At 37.4% G+C, this 19,494-nt stretch overlaps 1 protein-coding gene across 1 annotated transcript in view; it reads right to left on the reverse strand.

Annotated features, from left to right (window-relative positions):
* Positions 1 to 19,494, reverse strand: part of LOC145399464 (uncharacterized) — a 137,037-nt gene that overhangs the window by 29,561 nt on the left and 87,982 nt on the right. Inside the window, exon 11 of the mRNA XM_080272074.1 lies at positions 10,848 to 11,004. Coding sequence (XP_080128200.1) covers positions 10,848 to 11,004 — 157 coding nt within the window. The remainder of the gene's footprint in view (positions 1 to 10,847; positions 11,005 to 19,494) is intronic.

Raw genomic sequence — 19,494 nt, forward strand, 5'->3', positions numbered from 1 at the left:
CTTGGCCTAGTATATCTGAACAAACATCATTAACTACACGGTGTCTGATTTTTTTTCATTCTACTTCTATTTTTGTTTTTCTTTTCTTATTTTTGAATTCCATCCATGAAAATTACTGAATTAATGGGAAATATGGCTTAAAGGATGATGATAATAATGATGATGATGATGAAATGCAATGTGTTACTGCTACTTCATAACACACCCAAAAACTTTTTCCTCTGTAATTATACGAACAAAGAAAAGCTGTTTATACTCTTTTCTACAATGTTTGTGTATAAGAAAAAAAAATTAAAGTTTATCTACCATTAAGGAGATAAAATTAACACCCACAGTCATTTCAAGTTGCTTATGATTTACAGTCAGGCTGTTTGAAAGCAGAAATGAGTGTTTAACTCTTGTAACTCTTCAACTGTAAGCCAAACACATGCATCTTACTAACAGCTGTCAAAAATTCAGCAGCTGTTTCCCCCTAATGTTGTTCAGGTTCCACTCTTAAATTGTTCTGAAGGCTGAAATCAGTGTTTTTGTATTTCTTGCAACTTCAGCCACATGTAGTACTAGAGTTGCTTCCTTTCAAACATAGTTCCCCTATTTACAGTACCGTACCCTATTGAAACATCATAATTAACAGTGAGAAGCCTAGTTATCCCCACCTAGGGTTGTATTTTTGTGGATCTTTTGCAAGTCTTGAGTTATTTTAATATTGCACCTTAGCTTTCCCTCTTCTGTCGCCTTCTTTCTAATATTAACGTGCCATACTCTGCACGCAGAATGTCCAAGAGAATATGAACATAATGGAAGTAAACTGCTAAGGATGATGCCCTGAGGCCGTAAGTCTTTCAGTTTGATTTATTTATTTATCATTTTTATGTCCTGCTACTGTGATATGATTTATAATTGCTTCTGAGACAACTTTCTGGATGCAATGCTTTTTCTTCACTACGATGGTTTGGGTTTACTCTTGCAACCATGAGACGATTCCATTAAACTTAGGAAGGAGCTCTTATAGCGGCAGCGTTAAAAAAATACGTAACTAGGTGAGATGAACTTTGGTAAACTGCAACACACACTGGAATGGCATTGCATCTAAACAATCCTTTTCAATCCTGTTGCCACCATACAATATTATTAACCCCATTACTAAGGGACATCTTTTTAACACTGTGCTGTCTCTCAACAACTTCAACTTAAGAAGAATATCCTAACTTCTAAAAAACCCTTCACAGCCAGGAGTCCTTCCTATATGCCTCATGGCAGCTAAAACCATATGAAGAAGATATCCTCATGGTAAAGGGATCTATGTAAACCCAAACCCCACCAGACTAAGACAAAGGCAGAGTGAACTGAGTGTCTAAAGATAGCTTGTGAGGTGGTGGTGGTGGCATGGGGTGTGAAGGCCAGTATTGGTAAATGTGTCACACATTCACGTGTAGCCTGCATGAATGGAGAGGTGGAGACTCGGGGGTTGCAGGGTACTTTCATCAGTTTCTTATTAATGGTTTTATTTTTGTTATGATGATGATTCTTATAATTCTTACTATTATTATTATTATTGGGTACTATCTATTACTTTATTACAGTACTGATTTTATCATCAATATTAGCAATAGTAGTAGTAGTTCTTCCTGTTCTTGTTGTTGGTATAACTTTTTTAATACAACAATTATTATTAGTACTCCTATTAATGATCATGCTTACTGATAAATTTAATATTTTTTTATTTCTTATCTTAAATGTCAGGACCAACTTGCCTAGCCCCGGGCTCCTACACTCCTCATGGGGCAACGTAACATTGGATGATGATTTTAATCCTAGTTCACCCTAAAAGATCCGAGTCAAAACTTCACCCCATCTCATGGGTTTGCAGAAGGTGAGAGAGGTAATTATGTCCTTCAGTCCAAACACACCATTTTTATCTTATATTTGCTGCCACCAGATAATTTACTACAACAAACTGGGATGACTAAAGATGGACTATTTTTAATCTCAAACATACATACAGTACTGTGCTGCTTGGCAAAACTGAAATGAAGCTTTGCAGGTGGTTCAGTGTTGTGGACATCTATAAGTACTGATGTCTATAACAAGCATAAGTAACTAATACTAGACAGTTGTGTTGAAATAAGACAACTTAGTATGGTACAGTACATAGTGTCAAATTAATGGAGAAATACCCATTTTGGTGGAAGAATTTAAAAATCATTGTGTAAGAACAGACATCATCATCATCACTTTCTCTCTCCCCCAGTTCCCCATGTTTACATAAAATAAGGAGACACAGAAGGCTAGTTCGTGATTATAGGGGATGTAAATCTAAGAACAACAAAATTTCTGGTAAAAATTACCCATCTTAAGCAGCAGTGGGTACAAGGCTGCTTGCAAAATATAATAGTGTGATGTGTCAGACGAGATAGCCAAATTTTAAAAAGCAGTAAAATTTGTATGGCTCAGCGACAAAAAGCATCTGATGCTATGAAAGCCTTGATATTAAACTGAAAACTAAATCCTTCAATACGATGATGTTCTATGTAATTTAGCCTTGCAGCCTCTTGATGATTTTTTTCACGTAGGGAGAGACTTGAGGGAGGTAGGGAGAGACTTTCTGAACTGAGGGGATGTAGGGAGAGACTTTCCAAACTACAGGGAAGCAGGGAGAGACTTTCCAAACTACAGGGAAGCAGGGAGAGACTTTCCAAACTACAGGGAAGCAGGGAGAGACTTTCCAAACTACAGGGAAGCAAGGAGAGACTTTCCAAACTACACGGATGCAGGGAGAGACTTTTTTAACTTGAGGGGCAACACACAACTATCGTTGACACTTGCTACCTGAGATCCTACTAAAATTGAAAAAAATTTGTTTGGTAGTGAAAAGACTAAAGTACCAAAGATAACATGTCCTAGGACTAAAAGGTCAAGTAGAGGTTACAAGAGAGCTGCGTGAGAATGTGCTTGTGGCCAAAATGTCATATGAGTGTGACATATTAGTATGGTATTGGTATGCTTGGTCTGCAGTGGAAATAAATCAGTTCTAGAACATGTGAGTGCTGTGCAGATGAGACAGCATGACGTGATAAACCGGTGATAAAATAATAGTAATAAAAGTAATAATATGCATGGATAATAATAATAAATACATAAACAAATAATATAAATAAATAAAATCCAACTCATGAAGGAACATAATTTTTACAATGAGAAATGTACTGCAAGGACAGTAGTAACATGTGATATGCAGGAAAGATGCAAAAAGTTGACAGTTCAACTCATCAACACAGTATCAGCATCTGTACACGAAAAGATGTAGAACTGGAGAAGTAACTAAACCCTGAGTGGCATAATGTGAAGAATAAACCCTAACAATTCCTTGAATGGCATAATGTAAACAATAAACCCCAGTGATTCCTCAATTTAAAGCACTTTCATAGTATCTTATTTCACATCTCATTTCTTCAACCTCTTCAGTCCAATGACATCTTCTATATATTTTATTTCTGCTATTCTCAGCTTAAATGAGACTTGACTATGTAGTGATTATGAGCGATCTCCACTGCTCCCTTCATGTGCTTTTGACTGTATTTTTGTTACCATCAGATAATATTACAATAGTTCTTCAACCTTAACTAAGCTCAGATTTTTGTCCTTTTGTAGCTTATTTCACACAGATCTGGGGCAGAAAAAAAAAAATAATAATAATGCTACCGCTCCACATCCTTTCCACGCAACTCCTTCGTGATGTGAAAACAATAAGGACTTAAAGGAGATTTTTTTTTTTTTCTCCATTTGTTTTTCCTTCCTCCGTTCTGTTGTTTAAAAAAAAAAAAAAAAAAAAAAAAAAAAAAAAAAAATATCTCAGAGGGTAAGGGATTAAAACATTCCACTAAAGTTCAAAACAACTTTGAAAACAGGACTGCAAGAAGGGTGTCCCAGCTAATTCATCAAGTGTGACGAGTGAAATATAATGTTAATGATGACAAGCTGTCAGGGTGGCTGCTGACATACAGACCAAGATACAGATTGCAAAAATACTATCTACCTATCTATAGTCAGGCATCTTAAGCCTGGAGGGAGTGGCTATGAATAAGTCACCTCTATGTCACCCTGTCCTTCACCATCAGTCTGCCCTCCCTCCATCACACACCATTCATTCACATACCTCTTCACACTGTCCTTCCATCAGTCTCCCTCCATCTCATGAAAATACTCTCTTAATCACTCACCCTCCATTTGCTCCACAATATTCACATCAAACTTACTGTTTCTCTAATTAAAATGTCATAGTTGTTTTTCCCTTCCTACTGCTGCAAAATACTGGTCATCATTACTATCCCAATCCTTTTGCCAATATTATAAATGAAGCCAGCAGGGTCAAAAAAGAAAGAAAGAAAAAAAAAAAGGGGGGGGGGATTATTATGAGCCCATCCATCTATCTATCTACTATACCTATTTACCTATCTAAAGTATCTCTATCTACCTGTCTATTTATGTATTTATTTATCTATCTATCTATCTATCTACCCCACAAATAAATAACTTTCACAACGCTCTGTCCTTTGCCATCACGGAATCTGCACTGCAGCCCACACCACTCATTCATAAACCTCTCAGCTCTATTCCTACACTTCATCCTTGGTCTCCCTCTCTCTTCTCAATCCGTCTCATTCATATACATTCTCCCTGTCAATCACTCACTGTATTTTTGCTCCACATGGCCACATCATCTCAGGGTACTGTACTCTTACTAATTTTCAACACAGCCACAAAAACACTACAATTTTCCCCTACTTCCACAGCAACATATCCAAGTAAACACTACAATCTTCCTATATATCCACATTCATCTGTCTCTCTGCGTAATTCTATATGCTCCACTCAGATATCTCATTCCACTCATCTCACTCTTTGACTTGTGTCTGTTTAGCAAAATCCAAGCTTCACTTACATATATGTGTATGCTAGTGTTTCATGAGGGTACAGTACCTTAAAGTAAATTAATAAATATACTGCAAAAGTGTAGATAAATGTCATGATGATGTGCTATGTAAGAACCTTCATCGTTATTGCCCCTTAAAACCTTGGGGTGTCAACAAAGGTCATACCTAATCTTTGTGGTGTGTAAATCCTGTCTAAGAATGCTTAATATGAACAACTTCTACTGACTTAACCTACTCACCATGATAACTTTGTATTTTTACTCTTGCCGATGCCAAACAATTATACTTAGCTTACACAAGGCTACAAAAACATTACATTAACCCCTTAACCGCGGGGCGTCACCTTCGTGACGCTTGGGAGCAAGGGATCATACCGCGGGGCGTCGCTTTTGTGATTCTGTGTTATTTTGAATTCACCTGGGCTTCCAAGTGGGGGCTTGTATCATCTATCAGTACTGCCAATGTCCAACACTAGTCAGCACTCCTAATCTCATCTGTACTCCCATCCATTGTTGACAATTTAGCCATTTCTCCCCGTTCTTGACTTCCCCTCCCTACCCCCCCTCCATTACCCTATCCTCTCGCCTGCCCGGCCGTGCTACGCTAAGTAAATCTTCCCTGGAATTTTTCACTGATTTCATCCATTGAAATAAGCTCTATGCCCTATTCTTATACCAAATAATATATACAAGAAAGAAATAAGGTAAGTGAGAGTGCCATACACCTGGAATTGGCTATTTATCACCTGACAACACCTCACGTGCACTCGTTCACTAATTTTCGCTGTTTTTTCCCCCTTGAAATATGCCGTATAATCTATTTTCGTAATAAATATACATGTAAGGAGGGAAGGGAGAAGCCTAAGTGATATTTACATTCACCTGGAACTACCTAATTTATAATGTATTGTCTAGATTTCCTGCCAATCATTTCAGTGCTATACATAGCTGTTTCAAGAGCTAACGTTGGTAGTACTGAATATCCCCTAAGTTGGCCTCTACCCCGGCCCTCCCTTATCAGTTTACTCTCATCTTCCAAAGTGGAGGTACGTCTGTTTCCTCTTGCTGACTTCAGGGACTTTTTCACCCCCATGCAAAGGGCCCTGTGACCTTTACCCCCTACTAAACCTCGTGTGGAAAGAGGTAAAGGGCTGACAATTGATAAAAGAGCGACTACGATCTTTCTATTGAGTAAAACAGTGCAAGTGGAATTGTAAATAATGTGTAAATAATGTGTAAACAGCAAGTGAAAGTAATGAATGTAAATATACGTGAACAATGGAAAATAGTTTTATAAGTTACTTCAAGTGACAGTGCATAACACAGTGTAAATAAAATAGAAATGTAAATAACGTAAATAAAATAGGGAACGTAAATAGAAATGTAAATGAGTAGTATTATAAGAATACGAGTATATACCCTAGGAGTAATGAAAGTGAAAGTTTCACTCTAGCATGTCTGAATACTATGAGTTATGAGAGTGAAGATGAAAGTGACATTCACTCTCAATGCTAGTATACAGGACGAGAAAGTGAAAGCTACGTATTTTATTGAAAGAAATTGAATCCCTACAGTGACAATAAACTAATACTACTGAAGGAAACTTATGGATAAAGACTGCAGATATATATAAGTGTTATATAGTAATAGAAATATAAAGTGTGAGGGGTTTTATGAATAATAAATGACAGAGTACCAAGAGCAAACTAGCGCAAGTGCGACGGTCAGATGCGCTCGTAATTTTCATTGCTTTCACAGTGGGTTTTTTTTTGGAGTATGGATCCCAAACTACTTGAAAATCTTTGAGTAGTGTTTATAATGTTAATATCTGGCTGTGGTAATCATATTACGGGTTGTCGGGAAGTGTAAAGTGGAGACTTCATTACCCAACTTCAGAGGTCTCCACAAGTCCTACGGTAACTGACAAGGCTCAACAAACATTCCAGGAGAAAGCTGAAGGTATGTGCCATAAGCATATGTAATTTTAATATTCTAGGACTAATAACTGATTTTTGGCAAATATTTTTTGAGAGTCTGTCGGAGCCCGAATAACCCCGCGGCACACGCAAAATATCGGTAAACATGCCCGCGGTGTAGGGGTTAAACCTCTCTAAATGGTCATGCCTTTTTTTTTTTTTTTTTTTTTTTAATTGCCAGTGAGATTACTGGCATCATCATTTCAATCTCAGACAATCCAATGGAAGACTATAGCCTCTTCCACTTTTCTACAACCACATTTCCTCATTGCGGACCTGTTCTATTCTATTACGAATATGTAACCTACATTAACCTCTCTCTCTCTCACATAAACACACACACACACACACACACACACACACACACACAGAAGAACCAAAATGGTGAGGGCGTTCTGAGTGAGCACGTGTCATTCTCACATTCCCACCCCATCTCTCACCACTTGGCACCCGTTCAAATGGGAACCTCCTTGTTGAGATACCTTTTTTTACCATCAGTTGCCATGACCGGTGCGTCGGTATACAGCACTGTATATTTATGTACACTCTACCGGCATGGGAGGTTAGAACGGACATGCCTTCTACATTTCGGTTCAATGCTTATGAGCTTACAATGATTGTTTTTTTTGTTTTTTTTTGGTTGAAGAGAATGGCAAGACTGATATGCATTTAAGTACGCTCTACTAACAAAGAGATTGGGAAGGACATGCCTTTTACATCTCACCTTACTCTTTATAATTTCATAATGTTAAAGACATTTGGAATTATAAGAAATGGAAGTGTTTAAAAATTGCAACTTTTTTCATATAGCTGGTACTGTAAACTGGGGGAAACTGGCACAATGAACCTTACAGGTAATAGTGGAATTTCAAAGGCATTTTTTTCTTCATTTTGCTGAGGACTTAATAGCAAAAAAATAGGCAAAATACAAGGCTAGCCATATTAAGGATTGCCTTAATATTTTTCCCGTCAGTTGCTGAGAAAGTGGCATGTCAAAATACATTTCCAAATGCTCCACCGGCAAGGGAGGTTAAAAAAAGGAAGCCTTCTATGCCTCAGATTAATGCTTATGGTATAATGTTGATGTCTACTTTCATTACTTTGTTACCATCACCAACACTATCAGCACCACTATCACCTTACACTGCCTAGAGAGATTGGGAATGATAATGCCTCTTGCTTTTTGGCATTATGCTCTCACAAAGCTTATATTGATGTCTTCCTTTTTATCATCATCATCACTATCAACATAAACTCTACTGGCTTGAGAGGTCAGGAAGAACAAGCCTTTTGCATCTGTCTACTGCTTACAATCTATTTTTGACACCTTCTATTATCATTAATATCATCATCATCAGCACTGTTATTGTACTATTATATCACCATCATCAACATACATTTTGCTAGCAAGGGAGGTTATGAGGGTCCCACCTGCTGCACCTTGGATTAATACATAAGGTTTTATTTTGATGTCTTACTATATTTATGGTAGGTTTACATTCTCTCTCTTTCTCTCTTGCTATTAGGTCCAGTTAATGAAAGAAAATTTTCAAAATAAAATTCACCTGCTACCTACATACCTGATTTTCCAGTTCACCTTATTTACTATACTTTAGAGTCTATATGGACAACTGCTATTTAAGAATACTGTACACCCCTAACCTACCATGAAAGTTGTCTGCTACTTCATCATCATGTCATCAAGCTCGACTACTGTTTCTCGGCCATATACTGCATTAGCTAACCACTGTACTGTTTTTTTATTATGCATGCACCTGTCAGCCTTGCTAAATAAATAAATAAATTGTCAGGTAGTAGCAAGAATATAAGGAAATAAAAAGTCCTCACACTGGTAGGGTTAATGACTGGCTCAACTCTCTTCTACAAACTTCATTTTACCATGATCCAATTACAGTACTTTGCTTTCATGCACGGCTTCATATAACTTCCTATGTACCGTGGCCGCCATGGTCCAGTAAGAAAGGGTACAGGCTACTGAACAAGCAGCAAGATGTTCAATCTCATTCATGGGCCACTGGCTGGTGTTGGGAAGGGGATTAAGTTGCAAAATACTACACTTTCGATTTTTAGGCAACCAGTAGATTGTTCCCCCCCCCCCCAAGGAGAGATTAGGTGCTGCTTTAATTACCTCCTTCACTACTAGGTGACTCTTCTATCCTAAGTAAAATTGCTTGTTAGTACTGTGGCATGAATAGAAATAAAAGTAAGTGTCTGGTATGCAAAGGTAAGAAGATAGTGCATGGTATAGAACTCCATCACTATACTTTAATGTATTATGTGTGAATGATTGTGTGGGGAGAACTATTAAGAGCATGCCAAATTAAACGGGTCACACCCACATTCACTCACCATTCAGTCCCCACAATCCTAACAAAAAATAAATAAATAATAATTAAAAAAAAAAAAGAAAAAGATAATAGTGAAATACATAACAATAATAGTAAAGCACATACACTAACAGCCATCCCTTATATAACAGCAATAACAATAAAATAAGTATGTGTCGCCACCTCCCCTTGCTGGTGCCACCACCAGGGCTATATTTACCACAACCAACCACACCACCAACACTGCCACACGTGTCTGGGGGCCACCTGGCACAAACACAAACAATGCCACAAAGGACTGGGGTTAGGGAAAGGTGTGTGGATAGTGGCTCTGGTATCAAGGTGAATATTGAGGATAGAAAAGAAGTTAAAATAATGAGGAATGTGCTCCAATACTGTATATACACATTGTCACAAAAGACTGGGGTTAGGCAAAGGTGAATGGATAGGGGCTCTGTTCTGTGGGTGATACTGCGGATGGGAAGAAGTTAATGTACCATAACCACCTCAGTACACACAGTCCTTCCAAATTCTACAGTAAAACCTCATTACAATAACCTAAATGTTACAGTTTCTACTTTTATACTTCACATTACCTTCCATCTTATCAGTAATTTAAATGTTATGTTCTACTATAATATGCTCTTTCTCCTCCAATACCACTCACTAATCATCATCATCATCCCATCCCACTTTCCCACCAAAAAATGGAATGATGTAGGATTCAGAATCAAAGAAAGTGTTAAAGTGTGAGAAACTGACTACTCAATCATCTACATAATCTACACATCATTCAAATCTGCAGAATCCTGGCTCCATCTGACAAGCCTAACCATCAACATTTTTTTCTCCCTCTTTAAGATACCAAAGCATCTCTAGGAGTCTCCCTGTCTGTCCACCTTTTACTAGTTTTGTTTTTGGATACGAGGAGAAAACAATCTGTGCCTCTGACCCACTTGCGACAATGTATGACTCACTGTCTGACTGTCATTACTACTCACTCTAAAACCTGAAGCCAGAACACCAGCAACATCAATAACTGATATGGGAAGTGCAATGGACTATGAATGTTGGCTTAATGACAAGTCTGGCATTGGCTGGCTCAAAGATCATACAAGACCTCCAAAATTACACCTAAAAATAACCTTTTTCCATTCTGGAGGTTAAACAGTTTTAATATACTTACAAGTTTCCATCAGTCAGTATGTCAGTCACCAGGTCAGTTCTCAGAATAAGTTAAAATCATCCACAACTTCAATATCTGGCAACATAACTCTATAAACTATTAAGAAAAGTTTCCAAGGCAGCATCATGGTATAGGCATTCCTCACTTAATGTTATTTAAAACTGCTTTAACTTTAGATATGAATAGCCTGTGGGCACACATGTTCTAAATTTTTTTTCAGAAGTCTGTCCACCACTTACAGGTACACTTTACACAACTCAGGCCCAACACACTGAAGAGGGTAATATGAAAATGACTGCTACCATTTAATGTTTACCTAAGAACAAACAGACATTAAATAAGGAATGCCTGGACACATACACAAACACACATATATACAACGCAAAACTCCTCCTGGTACTCACCTCGTCAGCTTCGCTCCAATCGCCTCTCGGAACTCCTTGCGGTCATTCTCTGACTGTACAGGAATGATGTTTCTGTCTATTAGGTCTTGTTTATTTGGGCGGCACTTGAGCTTCTGCGCCAAACTGTCACGTCGCGCCACCTTCGTCGCTAGCCGGTCTGTTGATATGAAAGAGGGAGAGAGGAGGGGAAATTAAAACTTTTGCCATGAGTTTTATTTCTCCTCCTAATATTTCAGTTACATTTCCCCAGTTTTCCTCTTCCTTTCTCTTCATTCTTCCAGTCCTACTCCTTGTCAACTTCCTACTCCTCTTATAATTCCTACACCTTCTCTACTTCTTATTCCTCTACATTCTCCTCTTCTTACTCCACCATTTCCTTCAATCCTTCACTTCTACCTCCTCCAAACCATCATCATCCAAACTCTAATTCCCACAGAAATTATGAAGCCCACTTTTTGTAGGCAATGGGTCAGGATGATGAATAAATGGGATGGAAGTGAGAGGAAAAGAAAAGGAGGATGAGACAGATACGAGGAGATGAGAAAAGAACGAGTTACTAGAAAGATGCCTAAAATTAGTTTTTTGTCCTTTATAAGATGATTAAAATAAGAATGATTATTCAGGACCTGCTGGATAATTTGTTGTGAGGTGACGTGTGTACACAGCCAATACAGGTTGAGTTTGTACATTAATTCTGATTACAGGAATGACAGTTTTCCTCAGACAAGCCTGGGACCTTCAAGTAACAAACTGGTTTGGTATGTCTGAAAGTATAATAAAAAAAAAGCATCACACCTCTGTATTAACAACAGCTATAATATGCCATAATGTCTGAAGGAACAAAGTATTGGTAACAGCCTGTGCTAATACAAGATGAAATTTTCAGAGGTTAAAACTATAAAACATACACTCAAAAGGGAAGCATTACTTCAAAGTGCATGTATTTTTTTGCCATCACTGTCATTCTCTGACTAACAAAGTATTTCTCTGCCTATCAATAAAATCTGAACAACTGAGTACAAATTTTTTTTGGCCTATTACTGAAGCTTCTAATATCAATGAATGATTCAACCAAACACCCATTTTCTATTGTATCTAAATGATAGGTAGTAATATCTTAGTATTATCTTACTCTATTTACGAGCAAACTTTAGTAACCAAGAGCCAATTTCTTACAATTAAACATAAATAATTGAAGAAGCAGATTCAGGCATCATGCAGTTTGCTAATTTACTTTTCTTAGTAAGTATTTAAGACCATACTAAGATGCACTAATCTATTTAATGATTAAGTACATTCCTCTGGCATGATACAAAATAAACCCACATATTAAAGCTGCATTTAGTGTAAGGGTACTGCATTTTCAGTCACAATACAGTAAATACACTTTCAGTGTGTGGGTATACAGTATTTCACATGAGCAATTATGGCACTGTGATACAATATACATTCATCCATATTCATACAGTTACACTAATATGTCAAAACTGAGGTACTGTATGATCTAACACAGTATCCTAACCATCTGTTGCAGTATACTTACCAAACATATATTACTAGGGTTAGTTATTCAGCCCAAAATTGTACAAATCTGGCATTTACACGTTAATTTTAATTAATGGTTCTCCTGAAACTGCATCAAAACATTATGTCTCAACCTCCCCACCTTATTGCTTACGATTTTATCAGCACAGAGGAGAAAAAAAAAAGTGTGTGTGTGTGTGTGTGTGTGTGTGTGTGTGTGTGTGTGTGTGTGTGTGTGTGTGTGTGTGTGTGTGTGTGTAAAGTATAAGAAAGGCCTAAGATGCAAATGGCTGGAAGTGCAACAGATTACAAAAGAAAGCAAAGTACATCACAAGGCCAGATCTTCTATGCAAAACTATCCCAAACATGTATTTAGGATGGAATTATGCCAGGAAAACTACCACATTCTCAAAATGCAGCTACATAATATACTCAGTCTGCTTAAAATATCAAACTGTATACTTCTAATATCAATGCAGTCTTGAAACCAGACAAACCAAAATATGGCTAGAAATGTGAAAGTTCTGCTCATCCAAACTGCCTGTTACTGTGTAGTCTAATACAGATACAACTGCTTTCTCATACCCACATTATACATTACAGTTTAGCACACAAAAAATCTGGGGTTACATAGCACAATAAAAATTACAAACTATCTAAATGATTGAAAAGGACACCTAATAAGCTATCTCTAACCCCTCCTGTTTGAACAGTCTGCCCTAAACTGCAGAAAATCTACAGATGGCAAGGACATAATAAAGGGATCCTCCTATACATGAACATCAGATTAATTGGCACTTGTGCACTAATACTTCAGTCTTACATTTTCAAACTTGCCCCAACCATATGATCACACACAATACTGCAGAAATGAAAGGTAACTTAATATATACTCTGCTATACTGGCCCATTTCACTGGGAAGACGCTTAACAGTTCTACCCCTATCTGGTTTTTTCTTGTTCTCTGAATGCTTCCTCACGTCATCCATACGTGAAAAAAGAAAAGGTTAGGAAGATGATACCATGGAATGATAACAGTACCTCGAATTCTTGGCTTAAAAAACAAAATAAAATTTCAGTGGTGAAACAACTAAACAAATGAATGACAGATATTTTGAAAACTTTCCTTCTGTTCAACCCCATCCTGCCCAAATTTCTCCTACTTGACCAGGAAGCCCACTAGCTTCACCTACCATGCTACAACCTTTTATCATTATCAGGAAAGGCAGCTGTGACCATAAATAATGAGTATAGAGGATGTACTGCGCCGTGAAATTATCATGCAGCATCGTCAGTTCTCATTTTGGATCTGGGATGTTTATCAAAATATCACAACTTTTATCATATACTGGTAACTGGTACTGCACATTGTGGGAAGTGATCACTGCATCTTATAGGTGGCAATGGAACTAAAAACAGGCAATCTTCTGAAATATAAAGTGGCTTCATATTTTAAAGGGAAATAAAAAAAGTAAACTAAAAATGAGGACTTACTGAACTTACTAAATGCTGTTGTTATGACAGCTCTGACTGAAAACTTGGTCCACAGATGTGACACACTACAGCAAATGGACTGACCAAAACATAAGGCCAAATTATGTGATAAAGCAGATTAGAACAACTGTCATTTATGAGGCAAAGGGATGATATATGCCAGAGAAAATATTACAGGCTCGACATTATAAAAGACAAGACAAAAATGAGTGAAAACATGGCTGACTGATATGACAGTTTAAAGCAGACAGGTTCACATATGTTAAAAGAAAATATGATAAATGCCAGAGAGAACATTATAAAGCTCCATATTACAAGCAGCCCCTTTATGTTGGTCAAGTGTTCCCAAATACAACAACTCTATCAAAACTCTCTATCAAAACTTTAGTTGTAAACTAAGTAACTGGGAAATCAGCTTTACAGGTGCCAGGACACATTTAACAAACACTCATTCTGTAATTTCCAGTGGCCTTAACTGAAAAAACCGATGTCAAAAATGGCAACTGTAAGAATTGGATATAACCCTCACTAACCCTTTCTCACACATGGTTTCTCCAAAGTTTAAAAACCTGAAGCACAAACAAAATAAAAACACAGATCACTAGATTATGGCATCTGGCTATAGACAGATAGACAGATCACTGGACTGAAGTGGTGGAAGTGTTTAACTTTTTAGACAGGACACATCAAAATGTATGTAAGGATTGACTTTTCTCAAAACCATCCTTCACTTTTCCCCTTCACCTTTTAAGGTCACTGGAAGTTATTTCACTCATATTACCACAAGATCCGTTATGCTGAGGTGCCTCATAGTAGTCTGAAGGCTGAAAATATATCAATTAACCTTTCAACTGCTAAGAAATTCCTCAGCTAAATAAAATGTCTAGATCTGCCTGAGGAAAATACCCACTCAAATCCACGGAAGCAAAAAAGTTATGGCGAGGGCAGCCTGTGCCGTCAAAATACGAGAGAGAGGCCAACAATTTACACAAGCACTTCATTGTGACTGGGCCAAGCTTGAGTAACTGGGAAGCATTGTATATACAGGAAGGAACGTGGCTTGTGTTCTTTTATCTCCCTACGTATCCGGTGAGTTATATCCTGTCTGGCTGAAACTGGAGAACGAAGGACTTGAGCCATTTCCTGTGTCTGCTCACCTATCCAGTTTATCTAGAAAATTATTATGAATGAGAGAGAGAGAGAGAGAGAGAGAGAAAAAACAAAAAGACTCTCTTAACATACTTAGGTCATTACCTCCCCCCCCCCCAGTTGACCACCATATGATTTTATTCAAGTTAAGAAGACTCTGAAGGCCTCATCTATCTTGAAGTATTTTCCTTAAGATAAATATGAACCGTCTGGAGATAGCCAGGAAGATGTGACAGAAAACATTAAGGCCATTTCAAACACCCTCCAACTCCTAATATTTCCCCAAAGCTAAATAAAATCATCTAGAGATAACAAATGACAACACTGTACAGGAGGAAAACAAGACGACTAATGAGATGGTAAGATTATCTGCTCAATATATAAGCAAAATGCGTGTAACGATACAGTAGGTCAGCGTAAGTATGTGATTAGTGTCATGAATGGCACAGCAAGGATAGATTACTGTACAGTCATTTGTTTAACCTAAAACTAATTCTACTTTACCATAAAATAGCATTTCAGTTAGATATTAATGATTTTCATGCCTTTAACCACTCAATGAACCAATAGCATGTTTCATTTAAAATCACTTCACTGAAGTAGCCCTTTGTGTGCACATATCCCATACTTTCAGTCAGAACTGACAGTATCCACATACCACACTGAAATTGTGTTTATTCTGAAGATACAAAAGTTTCACTCTCGTCAAAGCAAAAACTGTTTTATCTGTACAATAAAAACATTTTCACTATGCTGGTATAATTATCCATATGATTATTCATAATACTGAGAAACAAGAAAACATGGGGTTACATTCAGTCCTCATTACAAGTCTTTTGACATTCCTTTTTGTTATCAAGTCCACATAACATTACTGATAACTCTTGACAGCTAAGATTTCTCTCAAGTGAAGATAATTACTGTATCTGGTTTAGCTATGAAAAGGTTGAGTTTTTAAAGTCTTTAACTATTGGGAATTCCCTCAATTGATCAAAATCTTAAATGTATCACCCACAGCAAAAGGGTTAATGTTCCACTGCTGCCTATGCTGTTGTGGCCCCTATACTCATCTGGACATGAACCCAGTGGACTTTTGGCTTAATTAACCCCTTTGTAGTATACTGCTGTACCCTTCTATTGGGGGATGGGGAGGAAGGTGAAGGACATTTGTATACCTGAACAGTGAAGCCACCCAGCGAAAAAGTAACTGTTAAACCTATGCTGACCTGTAATGAAGACTGTCAATACATATTTTAATAAAGGATCACATTCTTGAGTAACAGGCGCCAAACAACAGGTAACAAGCACGACAGGTGATACACGAAACAACAGGCGGAAGCACAGCAGAACAGCAGCTTAATGCCTTCAATACCATGATGCATTTTCAATCGATTCACGCCATCTTTAGACAATCATATTCAATTCTGTTGAGATTTGTCTCAACTGGAGAGGTTAGATACAGCCTTTATTTACCCCTGTAGTACACAAAGTTTTACCCGAAGCTGAATACGGTAATCTGTGAGGATGCAAGAATACATCACTAAAACACCATTGGACTGGAGGGGTTAACCTATTCACTGCAATAAAGTCTTTTTCTATTTTACTCTTGCCATCTTCAAAAGCTTTCATTTAACTAGGGAAAGACTTTTAAGTTTCCGTCTCCTCCACTTAGAAAATTCTCTCTCAAGTTGAATGAGTGTCTGGAAATAAGAAAAACAAACATCACTGCACTTATGAATTTAAACTCTCTAATCCAATGACATTTTTCTAACAAGATCGTTCACAAACTCCCAAAAGTTGCAAATTTTCACCTGATAACTTAATTTGAAAAAAATGCGGTCAACTAAACTACCGTTTTGTGTTTCCTTTATCACTTCGTTCATAAGTATAATTTTATTAACATATCTACTCAACACAATGAGGAAATGAAGCTTCATTATGATAAAGTTGAAGGGAATCACAAAACTAACTGTTTCAACATCAGGAAAAATATTCTTTGTAGCTTAAAACCGATTACTTACATTCCAAGCCACGTCTTTTATTATTGTTTTAATCAATAACACTTTCAGATATACAGTATATATCTATATATACGGTAATACTAACATGAAGTCATTTGGCTGCAAAATATTTATAGGAATCAGATGAAGATTGTATGCACATGCCCGCACCAAGTTTTGCTGTTGCAATCCTGGAAACATTAGTACAGTAATCCCCGTACTATCCGGACGCCCACTTTCCAGACACCCCACTTACTGGACATTGTAGGCCTGGACCTTCGGAACCCAAAAATGGCCAAAAAAAGAAAAAAATCCCCCCCAAATCCGAATTTTTCCCCACTCGTAATTTGAAATTGCCGCGCGGCGCTGAACAGTTTACTCCATGGCCCATTCACCCCTTCTTTCCTCCCCTCTCCTCCCTCCCCTGTCAGGGTTGCCATTCGGTATTTTTCATTACCAAGTGTGGGCCAATTTGGTAATGAAAAATTCGCTTGGTAATGAATCAGAATAATGCATTACAAAATGGATTTTTCACATGTATGAGGATACACAGGATGGAGATGGTGGATTGTCTGCTCTCTCTGATTAATTTGCTAGCCTAAATAGTGTGAAAATAATCAGCATGCTGTTAATTATAAGGAGAGTGATAACATGTATTTCCACTTGCATATATAATTAGTGAAGAATAAATGCTAGCATTACGAATTTGGTAACGAAAAGTTAAATTTGGTAATGAAAACTGAGGAGTTTGGTAATATGGCTTTTGTGATCTGGCAACTCTGTTTCCCCGTCACCAACACTGTCCAACAGTTACTGCCTAACTTCGATCGCGAGTAGATGCTTATCGCAATGGAAGCCACACGTGCTTGTTTTTTGTGAATAAACTGCAATACCTCGCCACTAGACCACACGGGAATTTACAGTGTTGTGCAGTGTTAAGAAATTAGAATTTAGAGTGCAAAGGATTAACTGTGGAGTCCAAATTGGCAGTTGAAACTGGCATGATGCAGTTAGGAACAATGTGCAGTGTTAAATAATTATAACTCACAGTGCAAAGAATTAAGTGCAGCACAACACTGGATTATTGTACGTGCTTCAAGAGCATTTTCACCACTGCCAGAGTCTTAGAGAACGTGCCCACAGATGTGCTGTAAGTACCCTGGCTGAGGTAGTCACTTCTAATTCCTCATTCTTTGGTTCCTTTTCATTTATTTCACATGCTTTATGTCCATTATTGTGTGAATAGGGTCTTAAATAGGTTTAAATAGGTGCTATGCATGTCCGGTAGGGAGTTATTTGGTGGCTTTCAAAGTTAGGCTGGGTTAGGGCCCTTAAGTACCAGTCCAGGAGCCAGGGGCCCACTTTCCGGACATGCCTTTGGCTCTATTATGTCAGATAGTAGAGGGATTACTGTACTTGGAATTTCAGTCGGCGGTGTCATCTTCGCATGATTTCAGCTTCATAAATTGTGCCTTTTTTATAACATATACTGTAGTCGGTACATTCTCTTCAGCATTTGCCAGATGAAACATTTATCTCTTTTATAACTAAATGACAAGAGTCTCAAATTAAACATGCAACAAGATTTATAACAATATGTGATGAATGCTAAGGGACCACTTGTCGTTTTTTTCATTCTAGTAACAGTTCTGCAGTATTTTACTTAGGAATTCAATTTTATAAAACTGGTATAATTATCAACTGTTACATTTATGTACTCTTCAACACTACATATCTTAGAAGGGGTTTTAGAAAGTTTCTGGTTGTGCGAGCCACGAGTAGTTGACCGAGTTTCTAATTAAATTACCCAGAGATAACTGGCAACTCCTGAGTCTGTGAACATGCCCATTGTATTCTTGCTACCACCATTTATTTCATTCAATTTAGGACACACTTCTAGTGGTAAACAGGTTAATGAAAAATTCAGCCAAACAAAATCATCTGGAGACAGCATGAACAAGATAGCATGGTATTCAAGGGGTTACATGGTGCGAAGAACATTAGGATGTGGTGAGGTACTTGCCATATATGTGTCCCAAGGATGACGTGAAGTAGGTTCCATGTTCAAAGGTTAAGAGAGTGTGGGGGGGTAACAGACAGAGGTTTAATATCACACACACATAAAACATACCACAGAATAAAGATTAATCTTTTATGTTAACCTCTTCAATCTGATGACTTACTTCTTTATTCAACCATCTCCAGACTACTTTATTTTTTGCTTAGGATGGACTTTTCAAACTCAAGGGGTTAGATAAAGGCTCCATTAACCTTTGAAATACTAATGGTCTTTCATAAGGTGAAATAAAATAATCTGGAGGGAACAAGAATAAACATATATCATCAGAGTGAAATGATTAAATCAGGAGAAATTTTGCAGTAAACAAAGATGATTTTGGATGATTAAATTTACAGATATTTTGTAGTAAATGGATAATAATTCATTTTTCTGGTTAAACTGCAAGAAATTCTGTCAACAA

This window comes from Coenobita brevimanus, chromosome 49 (genome assembly GCF_032717465.1).
Source record: "Coenobita brevimanus isolate Jiangsu-jjx chromosome 49, ASM3271746v2, whole genome shotgun sequence".
Lineage (NCBI taxonomy): Eukaryota > Metazoa > Arthropoda > Malacostraca > Decapoda > Coenobitidae > Coenobita > Coenobita brevimanus.